At 48.5% G+C, this 21,756-nt stretch overlaps 1 protein-coding gene across 1 annotated transcript in view; it reads left to right on the top strand.

Moving 5' to 3' along the window:
* DPYD (dihydropyrimidine dehydrogenase) overlaps positions 1-21,756 on the top strand; it is a 319,890-nt gene that overhangs the window by 241,289 nt on the left and 56,845 nt on the right. The window contains exons 17-18 of the mRNA XM_087827593.1: positions 4,181-4,301; positions 4,941-5,060. Of these exons, the coding sequence (XP_087683719.1) occupies positions 4,181-4,301; positions 4,941-5,060 (241 nt within the window). The remainder of the gene's footprint in view (positions 1-4,180; positions 4,302-4,940; positions 5,061-21,756) is intronic.

Raw genomic sequence — 21,756 nt, 5'->3', positions numbered from 1 at the left:
TATCTATACGCTGAAATATTTGATGAATATTAATAGCGTTTTTCAAGAAGCCTAATGACGTAAGGAATGCACATGACATGATGTAGAAATGGAGGCTATAAGCCTGTAAAGGGGCAAAAATTGAATTCTGAGGACAGCGTCTCCTTACACGAAGAGAATTGAAGGAAATATACCTTTTAATAGCGCTGTCATTTAGTTGTTTTGTTCTGAATAATCTTTATGTTTATTTTTTATCGAATATTTTTTCAAAATAATTTCTTATACCAAACTATTCATGCACAACTTCATCTGCAGGGTGGTTGCAACTATCCAGTTAAGGACATTGGTCCGGATGCGATAGCTTTTGGTATCCCACCAATTCCTTATCAGGGAAAGGAACTGAGCAATAAGGACCGTGAGTGTCACACTGGGAATTACCATCATTATAGGTTAAAACCTAGGGCTATCAGCAGCAGGAAAGGCCTGGGTAAAACCGTCTCTGTAACACTGGCTGTGGCCCCTGCCCCATCTTCTGAAAACCTAAGTAGAAGCTGCTGGCATCTCGGCATTAGGTACCCGAACCCTGTAACCTTGGCCACAGTACGCTCGTTTTTAAGTGGAAAAAAACAACTACAAAATTTTAAACTATCTACATTTAGCTGTCCTCTGGGTACAGTACATTTGTTGACTTTTGCAAAAGCAAATCCCCATCTGTTCTTGGTGCTCATGGGAGTGTGTGCGCCCGGCAGTTGGGAGGTGCCTCCCCGCGCGCCCCACCCCCCCCTTTATCTGCAGCGTGGGCTTCGGGCTCCTCCGGCCGCTTGAGGCGGGATCCCTGAAAGCCCGACCCTTGTCGCATTGGTAATCGTGCAGGTATTCAGAGTAAGAGGGAGATCGTATTTTCATTTCATTTCGGTGCCTCAGGATATTTCTCTTTACGGGCTCTATTACTATTCCACGTTTGCATATCCACGTTTGAGGAAATCGGAGCTCCTCCTGACACATTCCCCACGAGGCGGCCCCGGGCCGCGGGATACCGACCGCGTCGTCCGTCGGGTCCCTTGAGCTCCGGGAGAGCTCGCTCCTTACGCACGTTCTGCGGCTGGTGGCTCAGAGAGGAACAGACGTAATGCCACCCAAGGCCATTTCCGTAGTCTATTGACTGGCAAATCCCAGTGCCCTCCGTGGTTATAATTTGGTTGTAAGTTATTTGAAGGCAACGTTGATTCCTTTGTAATTCTTACAGTTCATGGAGAGTTTCCAGTTAATCATTTGGTGCTAAATAAAAATCGACACTGTCCTACTCTACAGTACGCGCCCTGTGCCCGATAAATATTTGGTACATTTTAACTACCTGGAGTAGTTGGACTCCTTCTGTCCTAGTTTCCTGACCGAGGAGGTAAGTGCCTCACACCCGCCCGTTGCCCTGAAGCCGCCTCTCGTCTCCCAGGTGAAAGCGAGGCTGGATGTCACCTCAGGGAGCGATTCTGCTAAAGAAGGTGACGGTTTAGGACACGGTCATGGGAAAGAAAGTTAAGAAGCTGAAACAGGAACTCGGGCTGAGCTTCCGGACCTGAGTTCTCCCCCCAGAAAGAGGGCGGAACAGCGCCGGCCGCATCCCTCCCGCGCCGCGCAGGTGAGGGCTGAGGGGTCCCTTCGCGGACGTTTTCAGGGGGCTCGTTGAAGCGCCACCTTCTAAGAAAGCCATTCGGAAAGGAACTGTACAGAGGGAAGGTTGCCTGGTAGATTGAAGAGAAATGTTTCTCGTCCTGAAGGTTTTGGGGAGAATGAGAAGTTGTCTAAAATCTATTTACTTCAATAAGATTCTAAAACGTGGACGTGAGGCAGGGCAGCACCGTCTGACGTCGTCGCTAGAAACCGAGATGAAGGTGCAGAAGCACCGTTAATTTATCTTAGACCTTGGGCGTTGATATCGGGCGTGTGAGGAAGCCAGGGAAGTGTGAATAGTTACAGTCTACCCTTTAATTCCCCGGGTACACAGGTTCCCGCGCTCGTGCTGTCAGCCTCACCCCGTTTCCACTCGTGTCAGAATAGTCCCTGGTGAGCATGTCCAACAAAACCTCACAGTTTATGGAACAGTCCCTGATTTTCACAATAATGCTGGCCAGACGTTGTCTTTAAAATTACCAGGTAATCAAATATGCTCCAGCTGGGAACAAGGATTGGCTGAGCGTGAAGACGAGAGAAATCTACCTGAGCACCGTGGACACTCATAGGCGCACAGGAGGGTCAAATTGGGGATGTCCGAGTAGAGACAGGTGACTCCAGTGAGCAACATTAACAGGGGACCATGTTTTTCAAAAAACTGATACATTTCGAACAAATTTCAAACTGCTAAACAGTGGGTGGAAGACATTATTAGCGATCATCAGCAGAATAAAAAGTGTGACGAACGCACAAAGTAACTTGTGAGTATATGCCGGTCGGTAGTGTCGAAGCCACTTAGAAGCAGGTATTCGATGATCAGCGTCTACTCCATTGGAACCAGACACGATTCTGAATTTGTCCCGGTGACTCGCCTCGGGCCGCCCGCCGTGCATTATGCAGTGCAAGTGAGCTTAAATTATTGTCAAATTCTTCCTGAAAGAGGCCTTTTCACAAAGGACGCACTGCTCCCATCCTGTGGCGTTACTGTCATTTCAAGGTACGTCCCCTGGAAGCTCATCACTTAGAAACAAAAGTCACAAGGATGCAACTCCCTCCGTCGAGCCAGGGGCGGTATAAATGTTTCATGGGCATGGCGTGGGCAGGGGCCGGTCTCCACCTCCATGAAGTAGGATTCGTGCGGCTGAGTCTCCGGATTTTACTCTCCCTGGAGCGCGGTGTGCACTGCAGAGCCTTCCACACCGGGCTGCTCTCATGCTTTTGTTTAATGAAATTACTGTCCTGAAAAAGAGAACCCGCACAGTCGAAGATTTTGTTGTTAAAATTATTAGTTTTGCTGAATGGAGATCATAACAATCAACAGAAATCACCCCACTGCAGTGTCTCAGCCCATGAACACGAAGCTCTACTATGTAACTTTTAGGGGAATGCAAGGTGACCGATGGAGACACATTAAGCCTAAGGGAAAGGTTACAATGTTCAAAATCTCATCTTAAAAGAATCCGGAAGCTTAGGATGCAAAGAGCAACTTGCTTACAGGTGAAAATATTAGTTACAAATGGTGTACTTGAGCACTGCTTCATAGTCTAAATATATGACTGTATTTTTCTGGGTTTTTCTTTTATTCAAAGCACATTTCCACTTGCTAAGATAATATTACCAAGTTCAGTAATGAATTGCCACTGCGCATTTTAAGGTAATTTATCAAAGCGCATTATCAGTACCTGTCAGAATAAATTTTGCACTAAAAGTAATGAGAAAAAAAAGAACTATTGTATGTGTTGAAATCAAAGAACATTACTACAGCTACATTATTTTCCGCAGGCGGGATAGGTGATTGCCCTCTAAATGATACTTGTCCCGAGAGAACAGGCGCCTGCGAAATCACAGGAAGCCGGCGCAGGAAAATGTCTGCTCCTGGCTTTCTAAAATGAGCAGTTGATATTTTATTTCATTTGTGCCATCTTGATCAATTCTTTCAAGTAGACGAGTGTTGAGAAGTGCTGCTCGGATCCGGGTAACATTTACAGAAGCAAGCCAAGGCTGCTGGTTAGCTCCCGTGGAATCGCATTCGTGGGTGTCTGCATCCTAGTTACACGGGCTAGGAGGCCACGGGCTTTCCTCTGAACGCACGTCAACAAGACCGCGCCTTCTAATGATGGAAACAACAGGGCTCAGGCTCCGCATCACTCACCTGGGAGTCTCCAGGTTAAATATTCTTATTAGGCTTAAACCAAGGAGGTCACAAGGAATTCTGTACCGTTTCCCGAACTTACCACCAGTTTATGTTTTATTCCTGCTAAGTAGGCAATACGTTCTTCCGTTTGGTTCTTTGTGATTTTGTTTTCGAAGGCTCCTTCGAGGAGTGTAACCTGTGTGCCGTGAACTTGAAGTTCACCTCCAGTGTGTTCACCTGAGCTCCCGAGGGAGCCCAGATTCACGCTGAGAAATGCGCCATGGAGCTCATTGCCAAGGTGGATCGACTCGCACACCTCCGGCTCTGCTGTGGTTTGGATATGCATTGTGGTCACAGTTGTTTAATTATGTTTTATATTTAACTGACCTATTTGAACAGGATCCAGAGCTGGTGAGGAACATCTGTCGCTGGATTCGGCAAGCTGTTCGGGTTCCTTTTTTTGCCAAGTTGACCCCAAATGTCACCGATATCGTCAGCATCGCGAGAGCTGCAAAGGAAGGTAAGGGCTTTAGACCTGCATCAGTTGCCCAGTTATGTAGCCATATAAAGTGTATATCTTTATCCACAAACGTACGTGTTTATCTTTGTTTAGAGTTTAAGAAAAGTATCAAACTGAGCACTTGAGCTCACAGGTGTGGTAGATTCACACCTGGACTCAAGCTCATAAGTAGATGCCAGTCTTGGGCTTGGGGAACACAGGAGCATTAATAATGTGTTTCTAACACACACATGTTTCACACACAAAGGATTAGGAAACAAAACCACAGTCACAGCAAATCCCTCTGAAACAAATGATGTAACAACGTAACAATCCAACAACAGCACTGAACCTTTAATGAAGTAAAAAGAAAAAGACACCAGCTTCCACAATGTGAAATTGCTTACGAGCTCCCACCATATTTTATCGAGCCTAGTGCACTGCCCTAAACATATGTTCAGTAAACGTCTGTTGAATCCATAAACCATACAGTCAATGCCTGATTCTGCAAATCACATGTGCTGTGTCCTACCCAGTGGAAATTGCATCCTGATTTGCAAAAATGTTGTAAATTACCTAGAAAACAACACCGAATACAAAACACTTGGACTATGCAAAGAAAAAAAAAACTGCAAGTAAACGTGGATGTGTATTTTGTAGGTGGAGCGGATGGTGTTACCGCCACCAACACGGTCTCAGGCCTGATGGGACTCAAAGCCGACGGCACCCCCTGGCCAGCAGTGGGCATTGGGAAGCGGACCACATATGGAGGAGTGTCTGGTAGGTGGTGCCCTCTCTTTGCATTTTGCTTTCTTAGAGTTTGCTGAAAAGTCAGGAGGGCATGTCTCAAGCAAGAGTCTTGTTCGTGTCTTATATGATCCCAAATTGCTACTCTGCTGGTCAGAATTCCTAGTGGTTAGGACAGGTGGATCCGTGAGCAGGTGAAGGCTCAGCTGCTGATGGCAGGAGGTGAGGGAGCACTGAGGTCGGGTTTTACGGGACTCCTGTTCCCTGTTGTCTGTCTTTCCTCCAGATTTCTCATCCTCACGGTCCTCTTATCACTTACCAGAAAGGCTAACTCCAGGGCCTTCGAATAGGAACCCAGAGGCGCCCATTTTCACACCTTTCTCAGAGTCCCGACTCCTTTCCACGTTTCCTAGGGTTTTGAAATCTACCTTCTTCAGACACTCTTGCTTTCCCCACTGTCCCAAACGAGCCGTCGAAACGCATCCGCAGCTGCAGCTCCTGAGACAGCTGCAGGCCCCACGCCTCTGCCCCCCCCCCCCCGCCATGGAACACTTGCATTTAAACAGAAGGGAAGTCTTCACCCCCAAGTCCCATGCAGCGTCTTTGCCCTGCGCTCTGTTGCCGTGACAACATGCACTTGGTCCTGCGGAGACGATGCTGAGATGTTCTCCACTGTGCTGGTGTGAGGGTCAGTCTCCTTGGTGATGAGACAGCGTTGGCTGTGCGCATCGGAGCGGGGCCACTGCTCGGGAAAGCGTCGCCGAGTCAGCCCAGGACGGGCTCTGGGAAGGGGCTGGGAGGGCGAGAGTGAAGCACTCTCCGTACCGAGGGCTCGGTCTCCAGAGCACGAAGTGTGCCTGTGAGCCATGACTCTAAGGGGGGGGGGGGGAGGATTATAGCCCTGGCTGGTGTGGCTCAGTGGTTAGAGCGTTGCCCCGAGGACCTAAGGGTCGTGGGTTTCATTCCTGGTCAAGGGCACGTACCTGGGTTGCAGGTTCAATCCCCTGTCCCAGTCCGGGTACATGCAGGAGGAAACCAGTCGATGTGTGTCTCTCCCTCCCTCCTTCCCTCCCTCCCTCTCTCCCTAAACATCAGTGGAAAAAATATCCTCAGGTGAGAATTAACAACAACAATAATATTCCGCTCCTGACTGACTGCTACCCCCTCCCCCCAATGTCAAGAAGGCAGGCGGACGAGGCGCGGGAGCTGCCGGACAGGGCCTTGAGTATCACTGTGACCCGGAATCACACGGGCCGGGCCCGCGTGTCGCAGACGGAGGCGGGAGGCCCGGAGCGGCCGCCGCGTGCACTGTTTTCCATCCGCGGTTCCATTTCTCCACCTGCCAGGTGGCCAGCCAGGGACTGAAGCAGGTCGCCGAGGGTGCTGGGCATTCAAAGTTAATGAAAGCACTATTGCGGTAATATTTTATGTAGGTAACCCCGCTCACGGTTGCTCCTTTAAGCTGCAGTTCCTGAACGTTCCCTCACCCTGGAACTCGGTCCGAGAAAACCGCGAAATCTCGGCGTCAGGACAGGTCTTCGGAGCTGCAGGTGCCTGGAAGTGATAGTGGCACCTGGAAACCAGCTCAGCTTACCTCAGGGCCTGCTGCCCTCTCCATGAGCTCCGTCTCCAAGATTTATAAATTCACAGGTAGACATCCGCCTGGGCTGTGAGCTCAGGAAGCCGGGGTGCACTTCCCCTGCGAGCAGAGCACCCTCTCGTCTGGAAGAGCTTGCGCCTCACTTCCAGTAGGCTCCCTACTGAGTCCTCCCATCAGACGGTCTGTTTTGAAAACAGCCTTTCTCCGTATCGACAGAATGAGTAGGTTTTCTCCTTGAAAGCCGTGTTCGCTGTAACTCAGAGGCAGTAGAATCCGCAGTGGGGGTTTGGGAAGCCAAGGAGAGAGTAATTCAGGACCGAAGCAGGCTCTGCGGCGAAGTCCCTTCCGCGCCGAGGGGCTCGATCGTGTGAAACAGGCGCGGCCTCGCGTGTTGGGGGCGTGAAAGTATCCACGTGGCCAAACACCTCCCTGGTCATCAGCTGCGGGCGTCCAGACCCCCAGTGGCGGCTTCAGCACAGAGCATCTCGCAGAGTTCGCCAGACACTTTCATAAGATTGAAAACGTTGCCGCCGCTCAGCGCTCGGACTTGCCGCGAGGACTTTCCCTGAGCCCTGGAATCTGCTTTCGCGGGAGCCGCTGGCGCCGCCGACTTCGCGTCAAGTGGAAGCTGAGCGGCGTTTCTGGGGCCCCTCGGAGGCAACGCGAGCTTCCGGTGCTGGGATGGACATCCCTCCCTTTCGGCCTTCTTGGCTCTTTATTATTTTTTTCTCAGAAAAGGGTTTCTGCTACTTGAAATGAAGGTCTGAGTTTGTTTAAACGGGGAAGCAGGTACTTGGGGAAAATCGGTCACATTTCAGTAACATCTTTTATTTATTTATTTTTAATCTTTGCCTGAGGGTATTTTTTTCATTGCTTTTCAGAGAGTGGAGGGGGGAGAGAGAGAGAGAAACATGTGAGAGCATGAGTCCTGTGTATTGGTTGTTTTTATTTTTTATTGAAAGCGGTTCTTAATGGGCTGGATTTTTTTTATATGCCAATGCTATGATTATTGACGCATAAAATGCTTTTAGAGAAAACGCCTAGTATCTCTGACAGATTCCAGCTATCTATTGTAACGACCTTTATCAATAAAAGCTTACATTTTGATCTTGAAATGCCTAAAATAACCTGGTAAAGATAATATTTAAATGAATTTTAAATGCCAAGAGGAGTAGTTACAAGAACCTTCTGCTTGGTACCCACTCGTCTGTGTTTGTGTGAGTGTGTGTGTGAGTGTGTGACTGTGTGTGTGAGTGTGTGTGAGTGTGAGTGTGAATGTGTGTGTGTGTGAGTGTGAATGTATGAGTGTGTGTGACTGTGAGTGTGTGTGAGTGTGTGAGTGTGTGAATGTATGAGTGTGTGTGACTGTGTGTGTGAGTGTGTGTGTGAATGTGTGAGTGTGTGTGTGTGAGTGTGTGAGTGTGTGAATGTATGAGTGTGTGTGACTGTGTGAGTGAGTGTGTGTGAATGTGTGTGTGTGAGTGTGTGAGTGTGAATGTGTGTGTGAATGTGTGAGTGTGAGTGTGAATGTGTGAGTGTGTGTGTGCGTGTGAGTGTGACTGTGAGAGTGTGTGTGTGTGAGTGTGTGTGTGTGAATGTGTGAGTGTGTGTGCATGTGAGTGTGTGACTGTGAGAGTGTGTGAGTGTGTGTGAGTGTGTGTGTGTGAATGTGTGAGTGTGTGTGAGTGTGTGTGTGTGAATGTGTGAGTGTGTGTGAGTGTGTGTGTGTGAATGTGTGAGTGTGTGTGTGAGTGTGTGTGTGAATGTGTGAGTGTGTGTGTGAGTGTGCATGCACCAAATTAATGCAAAAAACCTAGCCTATTATTCACATGTGAAAACATTCTCAGGCCATCACAAGTTTAACTGATCAAATTATTAAAGACCCTGCCATGCACTGTATTTACAGAGCAGTCAGAGTAGGCAGATCAAATAAAGATGCTGAATTACAGTTTTCATTATAAGTGATCAGCCTGCTTGAGGCTCAGCCCGGCACCGCTCCGCTTGAGCTGCGCGTCGGAGTGTGCCCCCCGCGCAGGCGGACGGCGAGCCCCCCGCGCCCCCCGAGCCCCGCTTCAGGCGCCCCTCCCGCCGCCGAGGCCCTGGCTGTTGCCGCCGCCGGTCTGCGCGGGAGATCAGAGCCCTAATAATAGGTTTTTGACAGGAGCTCGCCTGCCGCCTGCCCTACACAGGTCCTCACTGTCCGCGTTTGCTTCCCGGCAGCCAGCAGACAGGAGGGAAATGCCAGGCGCTGAGTTTGAGGCGCAGCCTCGACTCGACTTGACATTTCGGCAGGATAGCAGCTCACGAGGCATCATTTTTCATCTGCTGCCAGTCACAGGTTCTCGCCGCTCATCAAAGGACTGCGGCAAGGGCAGGGGTCTCAGCGTAGGTGAAGCCTGGGTCCTTTCCTTGGGTTTTTTAAAATAACTGTGGTCCCGCAGATAAATGATAAAATCAGATAGGACTGAACAGCCAGCAAATTCGTGGGTATGTGGATACTGGATATATTTCCTTTTGTTCAAAATTAGGGAAATCAACGCGCGCCTGCCCCAGCCCCCAAGAAAATATCCGATAGTCTTCGTAAACCAAGGGCCCTGACAAGCACATTAAGAAAACTTACCTTTGCCACAGTGGTAATGAATTATTAAATTTCTTTCCTCTGTGTGTGGGTTTTCTTTTTTTTTCTCCCCCATAAAGAATGATTCCAAGCTTGAAATTAATCAAAAAATGTTCCATTATGAAAGTAGAACTGGAGAGCATTGTGTCACCCTGTGCGCTTGAATTTAAATATTCACAGATTCATGCCCACCGACTGTACTGAAAAACCAGTGTAGGGACACGCGGGGGACTGTTTAATTTGGAACTACACATCTCTGTCAGCCCCGGGAACAGTTCACCGTGTCACCGTCTCGCAGGGAACAATGGGACAGGACGTCGGATTAATTAAAGAGACTCGCAGAGAGCCGAGTTCTCGGAGTGTCAAGATTTCAGTTTTATGTTAAATATTTTCCAAAGGCCAGGCCCTGAAATCTCAGGGGCTGTACCGGGCGGCGAGCCGTGACTCTCACCGCGGGCCAACCTACCGCTAATGATAGGAAGGGAGCCCTGGTCCGGCGGCTGCGACACAGCCGCTGCGTCAGGCCATCAATCACTCGGCTCCCTCGGGAAGGGGGAGAGCAAACAGCGAGCAGGGAAACTCGGGGGGGGGGGGGCGGCTGGAATGGGACTCCTCGCCTTCTCCACCCCTTCCCTGGCTAAATCCCCGAGCATCAGACCAGACCCCCAGCATCGCCCTGTGCAGCCAACACAGTGACTCCCAGCACCCAGACAGCTAGCAGCGGCCGACGAGAGGGACACCCGCTGGAGGCAGCGTCCGATCCACCGTGGGAATCGGAGGACCCTTCACTTCTGGACCTCGGGCGTGTGTCTGAGTCTCGTGTCTGAGGCTCTGTGCACGTCGGTGAGGGCCACGCGCTTAGCCTCTGAACTGTCGCCAGATTTCACGAATGCAGGTCCTACCTGTGAGGTGAGAAACCTGCTTCCATTCTAGGGTGGGAAGGACCGGCGGCCGGGAGTTGGGGACGGAAGGACCAGCGCGGCCTGCTGACTGCCCCCCTCCCCAGGCATATCAAGTTTAAGGAATGATGCCTGTGGAGACGGGGGCCTGGGCACTGGCTTCCTTTGAAGCAGCCTGCCTGCGGGGCGCATCCTTCCGCGCGAGGTGCACCGCTGGGCGTAAGCGCCTCTGGGAGAAGACCCCGAGTTTATTTCTCTCATTTCCACACAACCTGACGCGACCAGGCAGCACCATGGTTCCCGTTTTACAGAAACTCCGCTGTGTCTCTAAAGGAGCCCCAGGAGCTTGAAGGGAATTTCCATGCGTGGATTAGTGACCCGCAGTGGGTAAGGTCGTGGGTGCTGGCGGTAGAAGTTGAGAAGTTATACTGCCAGGCCTTTGGGTTAGAGGCAAAGATGGGTCAGCATCTCTGCAGTCCCAGCCGGGGCTCCAGCGGCTGGCAGCAGCTACGTGGGGACATCAAGGCCTTTGGATACTGCGCTTATATGCCTCTCGCTGTATTGCACACTTTCTGTGCATTTTTATTTAGATAACCCCGTGAAGGCCTGGCCGACGTGGCTCGGGTTGGGCATCGACCTGTGACCCGGGAGATCACTGTTGGATTCCCGAGTTGCAGGCTTGATCCCCAGCAGAGGCCGTGCAGCAGGCAGCCGATCAGTGACTCTCTCATCACTGATGTTTCTCTCCCTTCCTCTGTCTGAAATCAGTGAAGACATATTTATGAATAAATAAATAAACAGCTCTATGAGGCGGATAGCCGCGGGCCCATTTCACAGACCGAGAAGCTCAGACTCGGGATGGTCGCGCCGCTTGCCGAAGTTTACGTGGTCAGAACGCCTCAGCGTCCGGATTCACGCTCACCTGTCTCAACGATGAACGGCTGGGCGTCGTTATAAGGTCTTCATCCAGCATCTGCCACGGTCACTCTCCGCCTGACTATAATGCACTCGTTAAATTCTAACAGGCTACAAATGTCACGGCCTGAAATTTATTGGATCTGGACTTGAAAATCTACAAGGTACCCTCTGTGACTGTTATCAAGCCACGTCCCGTATAATCCACTTCACTCTGTCTCCATATTGGAAAATTGAACCAAATAGGTGATTCAGGGAAAAATTATTGAATTCTTTCCAAAGAACAACAACAAAACCCGACGGAGCGCGCAGACGTTTTAAAGCGCGAGCCCACGGCGTTCCCACGCCAGGAACTGCGGTCAGCCTCGCAGTGAACAACCTGGCTTCGTACGGGCTCGGAGGAGCCGTCTGCGGGCCCACCCAGCCATGGCACTGAGAACAACGCCGCGTGTCTTCTTGGGGTCTCTGTACGCTTCAGCTGGCTGCCAGGGGCCTGTGTTCCCGCAGCGTCTCAGCGGCTACGTGGGTGGGCCCAGGCCGGTCACCCCCTTTCCCATCTCCCCTGAGCCGGCAGGAAGCTCCGCTAGGAAACTCAGGTGCTGCCACGTCCTTAGCTGGGGAGGGAGGAGGGCCCCCTGAAGGCGGGGACATGGGGAAGACATCGGCCCCAAACCTACGCCAAGCCCTTCCCAAAAGCAAAAAAATAAATAAACCTTTTCTCAATTCCCCTGGTTTAAAACAAAACAAGATACTAGTAAAATGAGAAGGGGAAGCCTCTTGGCACACATCGGGCGGGAAATGGTGTGAGAAATGTCCTTCGGCGTGAATTCATTTGAGCAGAAGTGTGCAGATCAGAAGGTCCAGAGCCCAAGGAATGGCCCTAAATAGCTCCCGGCGCATTTGGCCCGTCTGGTTAGCGACAGGCGTGTTTAGACTGTAAGCTTATCCAAAGCAGGGCCTATGCCGCGAGTTCATCCCCTCCGCCAAAGCCCGGGAAAGCCACAGGCGCCTAGAGACACGCAAGAAACACCGTTTGCTTCGTAACAGTCGGCCGTGTCCAGTTGAGGGGGTCTTGGAGGTCAGGCCGCCTCCTGATCTCTCTCGCCCGCCTCGTCGTTGGGGAGCTTTTGGTAACAGTAAGGAATTCTGACGGTTAGCGGATACGCCCTCTTACCGGGTGCAAAGAGCTTTTCACGTCTTATGTCATTTAATCATCACCACCCCAGTCAGGTGGCCACAGTTAGTGACCCTTTTTACTGAAAAAGAAACAGGCACAGGGAGGTCAAGTAACTCCTGTGGCGTCACACAGCTAGCTTGCAGGTGGGCTGGGATTCATGCTCTCCCTCTCGGGGGATATTGTGCATTTACCCCCGTGTTTAACCCCATGATACACCCACACCCGACTCCCGCTCACTCTGCGTTCGTTTATTATGCTTTTGCAACGCCCTTGACATTTTCCAGGATGAAAGTATAGAGAGACTCGCTTTTGTATTTTTTTAACAACAAAAAATTTAGACTGAAAATAATCTCTGAGTATGGCACTAAGATTAATCATAGCGATTTTTAAAAACCATCACAGCGCTGACAGGTCACAGTTACCCTGTGCGTGGTCTGGTACATCTCTCCGCACTCCTGTTAACCTCGGCTTTATGTGTTCCTCATATGAATATGCTGGGAAGTAGCACACACAAAATTCTACTTTTCCGGGCAGACGCCCAGGTGGAGCGGGGCGGTTCGCGTTGCGCGGAGACGAGAAGCTGCAGAGTGGGCAGAATACCTGGGAACGGGGAAGCCAGGGGAGAGGCAGCGATCGAGTCACACGAATGAGATCCACGCCGCTGGGCGGCAGCCAAATTGAAGCCGCGGACACTTCACCCGGCGTTGAGAGGCTGGCCTCAGGAATCTCTCCAAACATGTCAGGAAACAGGACAAAAAATCAGAATCACGGAGGAGACAGTGATGGACACACAGACAGCCCAGGAGGGACCCGGCGGAGGAGGTGGTGCGGGGAAAATTGTAGCCGCCGGCAGTCACCGGGCACCTGCAGCAGTCACTGTTCTAGGCTCACCTTCTGTGCATGTACCTCCTTGATAGGCACTTTCCACGTGTTAATTTATACTAGAAAGCATACATTTAAAATAAAAAAAATTAACTTTACTGAATTAAAAAGAAAGCTAGGAAGAATTCACTGATTACCATAAAAATTAGTAAAGAAGCTTTTATGTAGAACATTCTACAAAATATTTTGAGTTATAGGGATAAACAGATAAAATCAGGCAGGTCACAGATATGGTTTCAATGACACTAATTGCTGGGAGTGGGGGACAGAGTGTCACATACCTGCAGGAGGCAGGGAAAGAAACCACACGTCCGTGACACTCATGCATCAATTCAGGAGGAAAGTTCTCAGATCCACAAAGGCTCGGAAACAGAGCAATGGTTCTTTATAAATATTACTGAGTATGTACCAAATAATCGAGTGATAAGTGGCAACAGAGGTTTTCAAATTAGGGTCTCTGGGCCAGCAGCAAGCATCACCTGGGATCTTATTAGAAGCACAGGCTTTTCAGGGCCAACCCCAGACTTGCTAAATCAGAAACTCTGGGGCGTGGGGTCCAGCGTCTGTTTTAACAAGCCCTCCAGTGATTCCGACGTGCACTGAAGTATGAGAGCCATTGAATTACATTAATGAGTTCAAGAATTAGAAGGGCATTGCCTAAATGCTCGGCTTTTAAACACTTAAGCATATACTTAGGCCTAAATAATTATTGGAAATTGAGTTTTAAAGTGGAAAGCTTGTGTCAAAAATTAATCCTGGGAGAGAAGTCACAAATATTAACAAAAATTTAAAAGGATATGACAGATCGAAATCCCAGGTTATTTTAACAAAGAACAATTTATGAGAAACAACGGAAGCCTGTGGGTGGGGATTCAGATGCGACAAATTTCTTATCCTAAATAGGAGATTTTTTGGAAGTTTCATTCTTGATTTAGGTGATTAAAATATATAGGTTTAACCAGTGTTGATAAACTTAAGGATAACTACTATTTAAATTAGTGAAAAAATTTTAAAAATTTATCTTTATTGATTTCAGAGAGGAAGGGAGAGGGAGAGAGATAGAAACATCAATGATGAGAGTCACTGATTGGCTGCCTCCTGCACGCCCCCGACTGGGGATCGAGCCCGCAGCCCGGGCATGTGCCCTGACGAGGAATCGAACCCCGATCTCCTGGATCCTACGTCGATGCTCGACCTCTGAGCCACGCCCGGCCGGGCAAAGTAGTGAAAATTTTAAAAGGACATATACTATGTATTTTATTCACTCATAATTCTCTATTTCTTTAGTGCCGTGGGATCTACAGTTATTGCTGTCTTTCGCTCCTGCTGTTGGCGATTTATGTATTCCCTTTTTTTCTTCATCAGTCTAGCCGGACGTTATTAATTTTATTGATCTTTTCAAAGAACCAGCTCTTGGCTTTCTTGATTTTCTCTAGCTATTGTTCATTTTTATTTTTTACCTCTACTGTTTCCTTCCTTGAACTTGTCCTGGATTTAATTTGCATCCAGGGCCTGTTTTGGAGGTAAATCAGTGGGGCTGGCTGATGGACTGAATGCTGAAAACAAGAGGAAAGGGGAATTTATTGGTGATTGCAGGTAGTTTGGGCCACTGTTAAAGTGCCGGGAGCCCTGGAGAAGAGCGGCCTGCTGGCCGGGCAGTGGGGCAGGCAGGGGCTCATTCTGGGTGTGGGGGGTGAGGTGCCCAGTAGACATCCAAGTGACAGCGAGCGGTCCCTGGTTGCCTGGGTGATTCTGAAGCACCGTCGGCAGTGCCTTAAAGTCGCGGTACTGGCGAGATGCACTACGGACTGCAGACAGGGAAGGCAAAGAGGGGACCCAGAGACTGTGAGCGTCCTGTGGTCGGGAGGAGTTGGGGGTCCGGCGGGGGAGCCGGGAGAGAGGATCAGGATTGTTACGGCAGGTACAGGGCAGCAGCCACTCGGGTAGCCAGGAACTCACTGAGGGAGACTCACTCAGGTGTCCTGGAATGAGTGATGACTGAGATGAGTCTTCAGGGTTATAAATAATTAGCAAACTATACTCTGCACCCCTCGTAGAGCCTAAATCTTGCCCCTTTTAAGGAATGTGCATTCTCATATGAAATACATGATATAACGCCAGGAACACTTGCAAATCCCCAACGCGCTTTCACGTCCTCACAGTAACTCTCCTGCAGGGCAAAGGTTTGTCAGTGTTACTTCCCACAATTTGTAGATAAGGGAAGTTAGGTTAACAGATGTGCTGTGTGACAAAACCACACGCCCCCCCCCCCCCCCGAAAAGCATCACTAGAAAGTTCTGTAGGGGTCCCTGCATGGGGAGATCGCTTCTCGCAGGCAGGATCCGGCGGGCTTTGTGGGAGAGGTGGCATTCCAACCCGGGCTCAGGCAGGGAGAGATTCCGGGACAAAAGCTGCCCTCCCGTGGTGCCCAGGGCCCGGGATGGTCTTCTGCAGCCAAGCTCGTCTGCTGGCAATGCTCACAGCTCCCCTCGGCCACCACGGACCGGGCTGAGCAGCTCAGGCTTCTGCACCCCTCGGGCCCTCTCTTGCTGCTGTGCCTGCAGATGTCCCCCTCCCGCACCTGGAGGCATCCCGGGGACTCCTGGTCTCACGGCCCGAACCTCCTCCTGAGCCCACGCGCCCACGGCTACCTCTCTCCATGGGATTCTACTTCCGTCTGTCTGGCTTAGCCTGCGAGCTTCACAAGAGAAGGGGCTTGCGAGGTATATAACGGGCACTAGTCCCACACCCTCGGGCATGGTGGCCACCGTCACTGGTCACACTTTGCCCCAGGGAGCTTCCTGTGTAGTGATACCTAGTAAATGCCCAGTGGCTCTTCCCCGTTACTGTTATTATAATTCTTAGTGAGTATACATCCTCGGGTTCATATTGTTCCAAATTCCTTGTACTTAGATGTATGTATCTGAGCTAATGTTTATTTTACTTATTTTAAAGTATAGTTTATTTTACTTTATTTTTGCTTAAAGTATAAGCTTCTAACGTAAAGGTTTGCCTTAACGTTATGGGGCATAAAATCTCCTGCGAGCAAAATGAACATCATATCATAACTCACAGGCTCTGATGATAACAATTTAGAGCCTTGTACTTCCTTCAAAATAGGTCTTTTTCTCTAACTTTGCCCCAAAAATTCAATAGGAAGATTGAAAAGATGGCTTGTGAACTTGTTGTTGTTGTATATGTGTTTTATTAGACATTGTATTACCCCTGGAATATCATTACTAAATAATTTCGTTCCTGAGTTGTGCAGATAGCAAGAAATTTGGGGGCTGCAGGGTTTCAAATAATGCAAATGACATACATCAGACAAGCAAGACACCGGCATTTTATGTGTGAATTCATGCAAGAAAGAGAACAGGATTGAGAGAGCTGGGTAAATGTCTTACAAAAAAAGCAATAAACACAGAAATCCTCCAGGAAACGGGAGCAGTAATTTAATCACAAGTTGGCAATATCTATATTCCTGAATAAATGCAAAAGACTTTCCAATTTATAAATCGCTCACCACCTTCCTAAGCCTCCCCAACGCTGCTGAAAGTCTTGGCTGATAAACACACAAAAGCAAAGATTTACACCTTAAATGCTTAACTGCCATTTTACAATCACTACAGAGGTAATTGTGCTGTATTAAACCGTGATATCTTGAGTTAGAGTGCAGATGAGCACCAGTGTTGTCTCATTAGCAGTAGGTTATAAATTTCTGTGCTGATTTTCTGCATTCCTTTGTTTGCACAGATTTTAAGGGTCAGAAACATTGAGTCTCCTGCGTGGCCTTGCAGGGCCCATGGCAGACCGTATTTTGAAAGGCTTGAACAGGGTAGAAAATGACAATTTCTCAAATACATCCATTGGCTGGGGACTACTAGCTAATGTGTCTTAAAACTGAATTTAATTCTGAAGAGCATGCCTCATGAATTTAAGATACAGTCTTCTACAAGATTCTTTTTGAAATAGCTATTTTGTATTTAACAAAAAGAAATATTCCACCTTTCTATCTCTTTGATTTCGTGGTGACACATGTAAAATGCCCTGATTTCCTATCCTAAGTAACTTTCAGGCGGAAAGTTTCAGCTCAAATATAATTTTACAGTTAATTGCCACTTTTCTCTCCAGCTAATGGGGGAAAGGGGTATTTTATTTATTTTCATTTTATTTACTTTTTTAACCCTCACCCAAGGATCTGTTTTTATTGATTATTTAGAGAGAGGAAGGGGGAGAGAGAGAGACATCAATCAGTTGCCTCCCATACATGCCAAGACCAGATATCGAACCCGCAACCCAGGCATGTGACCTGACCTGACCAGAAATCAAACCCGCAACCTTTTTGGTGGACGGGATGACACTCCAACCAACTGAGCTACCTGACCGGCCACATTTTGTTTATTTTAACACAACTGAAAATAAAGACCAGAGAGAGACCACATGCTACTTATATAATTTCAGAGACACCTTATAATCAGAAAGTTCAAGGTGCTGGTTGTTAAATATTTCAGAGAAATTATTCCCATAAGGCTGGTCTGAAGTATCTTTTCCTCAGTCAAAGAACGTCTGGAGATGAGTAAAGATCACTACGTCATTAATCTACTTAAAGATTAACCTTTTAAACAGCCAAGATTTGTAACATACTTGTTCTAATTCAAAGTTCAATTGTGTTCACAACCATGGAACGTTTTATGATTGAATATAGGTAATTATAGTATATGAAGATTTAAAAATAACTCCAGGGATTGAACAGAGTTTTCCAGTAGTTAATCATTAATGAAGATCTGAAATCTGGGCTTTAAATACGGACAAAACTGGTTATAATGATCTCATTAGTGTTTTATTAAGGTTATCTATTTTAGTATTTGTCAGGAGGATTCAGATGGAAATGAACTGCTTAGCATATTTAGAAAGGGTTGTTGATCATTTACTCAGATAAAAGACGTAACTTGGCTGATTAATTGTTGTGTAAATAGAAGAGCCCAAACAGCCTTGTACCTAAATGCAGCCCTCTCAAAAAACTGAGCTTCTCTCTGCCCGTCCTGCGTGGCTCAGCGGTTGAGCGTCGACCTACCATCCAGGAGATCGTGGTTCAGTTCCGGTCAGGGCACATGCCCAGGTTGGGGGCTGGATCCCCAGCAGGAGGTGTGCATGAGGCAGCTGATCAGTGACTCTCATCATTGATGTTTCTACCTCTCTCTCCCTCTCCCTTCCTCTCTCTGAAATCAATAAAATATATATGTGTATATCTATATCTATATATCTACATATATATTTTAAGTAAGCTTCTCTGCATATGCTCTCTACCACATTTTTGTTTGTTTTTACTAATTTAGCCAGGAAATAATTTTTAAATGTAGCAGAAGTTGGAGAAAAAGCAGAGAAAAAATAAACATGATTGTGAGTTGGGTTTTCCTGGGGCTTAGCTGAGTGTCAAATCGAATGGAGACCTTTCGTGGGTATTGAAAACTTGGGTTTTTTTAAAGAGAAAAAGGTCCTCCTTTGCCATTGACAAAAAAATATGTTACCCCAAGTTCAAATTGCAGTAAAAAATATTTTTTCCAAAAATACATGAAGAAAATTGCAAATCCACCAGCGGTCCCTTGGCAGGGATGATAGAACATTGAGCTGAATTGCATGTGAGGGGCCAAAGATCCTGGGCCCTGAATTCCTGGCCACAGGGATGTGATTTAATTGGGTGTTGGGTAGGGCACCTGCCTGATGCATTGTTGCTCCCCGTGTGCTCTGTCCATGGTGCTGAACAGTCTTCTCTTAAAGGTGGAGCATTCTGACCACACTGCCCTGTTCTCCCCTGACCTGCTAAGCCCAGGGGCTGTGGCTGATGATGAACATTCATGAAGACCCTTCTGCACTCAGAGAGATGAATCATACAGATTGTATAGCACAGTATTTCTCTGAAATTCATATTGTATTAAAGTTATTTTGAGCCAATTCTTGGGAAACTTAGATGAAATTCTTTATTTCCAGAAATCTCCATTTTTTATCTAAAAAAATCTTGTAATTGGTAATAACTTTATTCAATAGTACTATTTATCTAAATTCATATGACTTAAAAGTAATTTTTACTTTTACTCGGAGCACACTATATTACTTTTCTCGGTACAAATGCCGTAGACTACATCTGATATGGAATGTTTAATTTATAAAGTCTTGAGTGGAGGAATCAAACTTATACTACAATAAAGGAAATGGGGTTTTCTTAGAAAATTGCTCATCCGAGTGGAGAAAACCAAAATGATCTGACTTATGAGTAGATAGGTTACATGATTGATATTGAGCAAGTCAGGAGACCGGGAGTGACTAAAGAAAAGTTGTGCTAAAAAGTTTAAAGAGAAATCGAAAAGATTAGGTTTATCTCATAATCAGTATTGACATAAAAAGTATACACCATAAGGGAGACTAGAAAATACCCATCACAGTGACACAAATTCTGCTGTAGTCAGTGCCCCAGAGGCGGGCTGAGAAAGGCAGCTGTGATTCTCAAAGCAATTTTTTGTAGGATACGTTATATCTGGATGGTAAAGAGGCTCTGATCCAGTCCTGTACCCATGAAACGTGTATTTCTAAGAGAGCCTTCCCTAGGTGAGGCACTATTCTAGATCGGAGCTTAGAGCGTAGAACGGGCGGCGAGGGCCGGGAGAGGACCGGTGAGCAGTGAGCACGGGTCACCTCAGATACTCTTCACTGCTGCGAAAACAGCCAGACGAGGCGATACAGTCGTAATAGAGAGAGGAAGGTGTGGAGCCTAAATCGGGGCTCAAGGGAGGCATCTCTGAGAGATCACATTTGAGCTGCGACTTGCACGAGAAGGTGCCGATCCTGCGTTGATACGGAGCCTTAGCGTCCCAGGCGGAGGGCGAGGGGGCACGCGGACCTCGACTACCGTGAGCTCGAGACCCAGCAGATGCCAGTGAAACGGGAGCGTGATGGGCTAGAACAGGAGCCGGACGGCATAGTTTACAGTCAGGGCCCCGCGTCGGGTGGCCGAGCGCTGTCCCCTGCACCAGGAGGTCGCAGTTCCCTCCCCGGTCGGGCACATGCCCGGGTTGTGCTCGACCCCCGGTGGGGTGTGCGGGAGGCAGCCGGTCCGTGTTTCTTTCTCACATTGAAGTTTCTCTCTGTATCGCTTGCTCTCTCCCTTCCTCTCTCTCCAAAATCAATGGAAACACATTTTTCAAAAATTTATAATTAGGATTCCTAGCATCCAGTAAGCCAGTGTCCAGGCATAAAAGGGACAGTGCATAAAAAATAACTTTATCATTACTATCTACTGGGGAGAAATGGAAGGGTTGTTTTTTTTTAAGAAAAGGCGAAGCAAAACTATCACTAAGAACCGGAAGTTTAGCCTTTCCCGTAACTAAATTTCGACACACGCTGGAGAGTAACTTTTCTCTGAAAATATAAACAATCTCCTGTGCAGAAGTCTCAGCGGGCTTTCATTCAAACTTTGATCGAGAAATGTCTGCGTTGACCGGGACCCGGGTTCCTGCACTAGATGCTTGCGAGCTCGGAGGTGCTGGGGCCGCTCCCCCCCGACCCGTTTCCCTAAAGGGCGGCCACGGCGGTGCGGGTCGGCCGGCGTTTAGGAAGCCGGAGTCGGGCCGTGACGGGGACGGCTGTCTGCATGCAAGGCCAGGCAGAACTTAAGGATCTGTCTTAGACATGTTTCGCATGACTTTTTCTTTATTTTCCAGTTACCGTTTACGTTCAGTGTTATCCTGCATGAGTTTCAGAATCTAATCAGATGTCGTGATTAGGTGACAGGCATGTCCTTTGAACAAATCTGTCGAAACTGGTGTCGTTTCAATGACTCCTGGAGCCTTCCGTTCGGAAATCGGTAGGCGGAGGGGAGGGCTTCGCCGCCGATGAGTCTGCAGCCAGTCGCCCGCCGCACGTAGCTGGGTCCTGGCCTCCTGTGGGGCGTCGCTCTGATGCCACCGTTAGCCGATGGTGTAGATTCAAAAACACAACGTGGGTACGGTCAAGGCCGTCTTTAGTCATTTCACGGGGACTTGGCTTCTGCGGGAATTCTGATCTCCGGACGAGGGCGGCAGTTCCTCGGTCGCCTGAGACCCGCGTTTAAGCGTGCCCTGGCCTTCGCCCTCTCCGTGGTCACGCTCGGCCCCGAGGACGCCCTCGGGCAGTGAGAAGGAACCGTGTAGGTTTCCGACCCGCATCTGTGAGGCCAGGAAAGGCAGGTGGCAAAGAGAAGTGTATTAATTTAGAAAAACATGCTCGTGTTTTATGCTTTGTTCTTCATCACAAGAGAGGGTGTAGGTGTCCTTCCTTCTAAGCTGGATGCCCGCTGCATCTTCTTAAGTGTAAAAAATAGTGGGTACAGAAGCTTGGAAACCTCGGGGCATCAGCGCAAGATTCTCAGTGCAGCGTTTGCTTGAGGTTTGGGGGGTCATTACCCATCGCCTCACCCGTATGTCATTTGCTTCTGATAGACATGGACGTTTTTCAAGCCTTATCCTGCACTGTAGTCGTGGTGCGGAAACGGCTTCCGACCTCGGACGGGGGCCTGACAGTGTTCCCACGGGCCCCGCGGCCCCCCGGTCCTCCCGCGCTCCTCTCGTGGCTGCAGGAGCGTGGACGGCCCGTTCCTGGTTTGAAAC

This window comes from Miniopterus natalensis, chromosome 19 (assembly GCF_054644295.1).
Source record: "Miniopterus natalensis isolate mMinNat1 chromosome 19, mMinNat1.hap1, whole genome shotgun sequence".
In the NCBI taxonomy this organism is placed as follows: domain Eukaryota; kingdom Metazoa; phylum Chordata; class Mammalia; order Chiroptera; family Miniopteridae; genus Miniopterus; species Miniopterus natalensis.
Note: the sequence above shows the minus strand (reverse complement) of the source record. Positions and strands in the feature narration are given on the sequence as shown.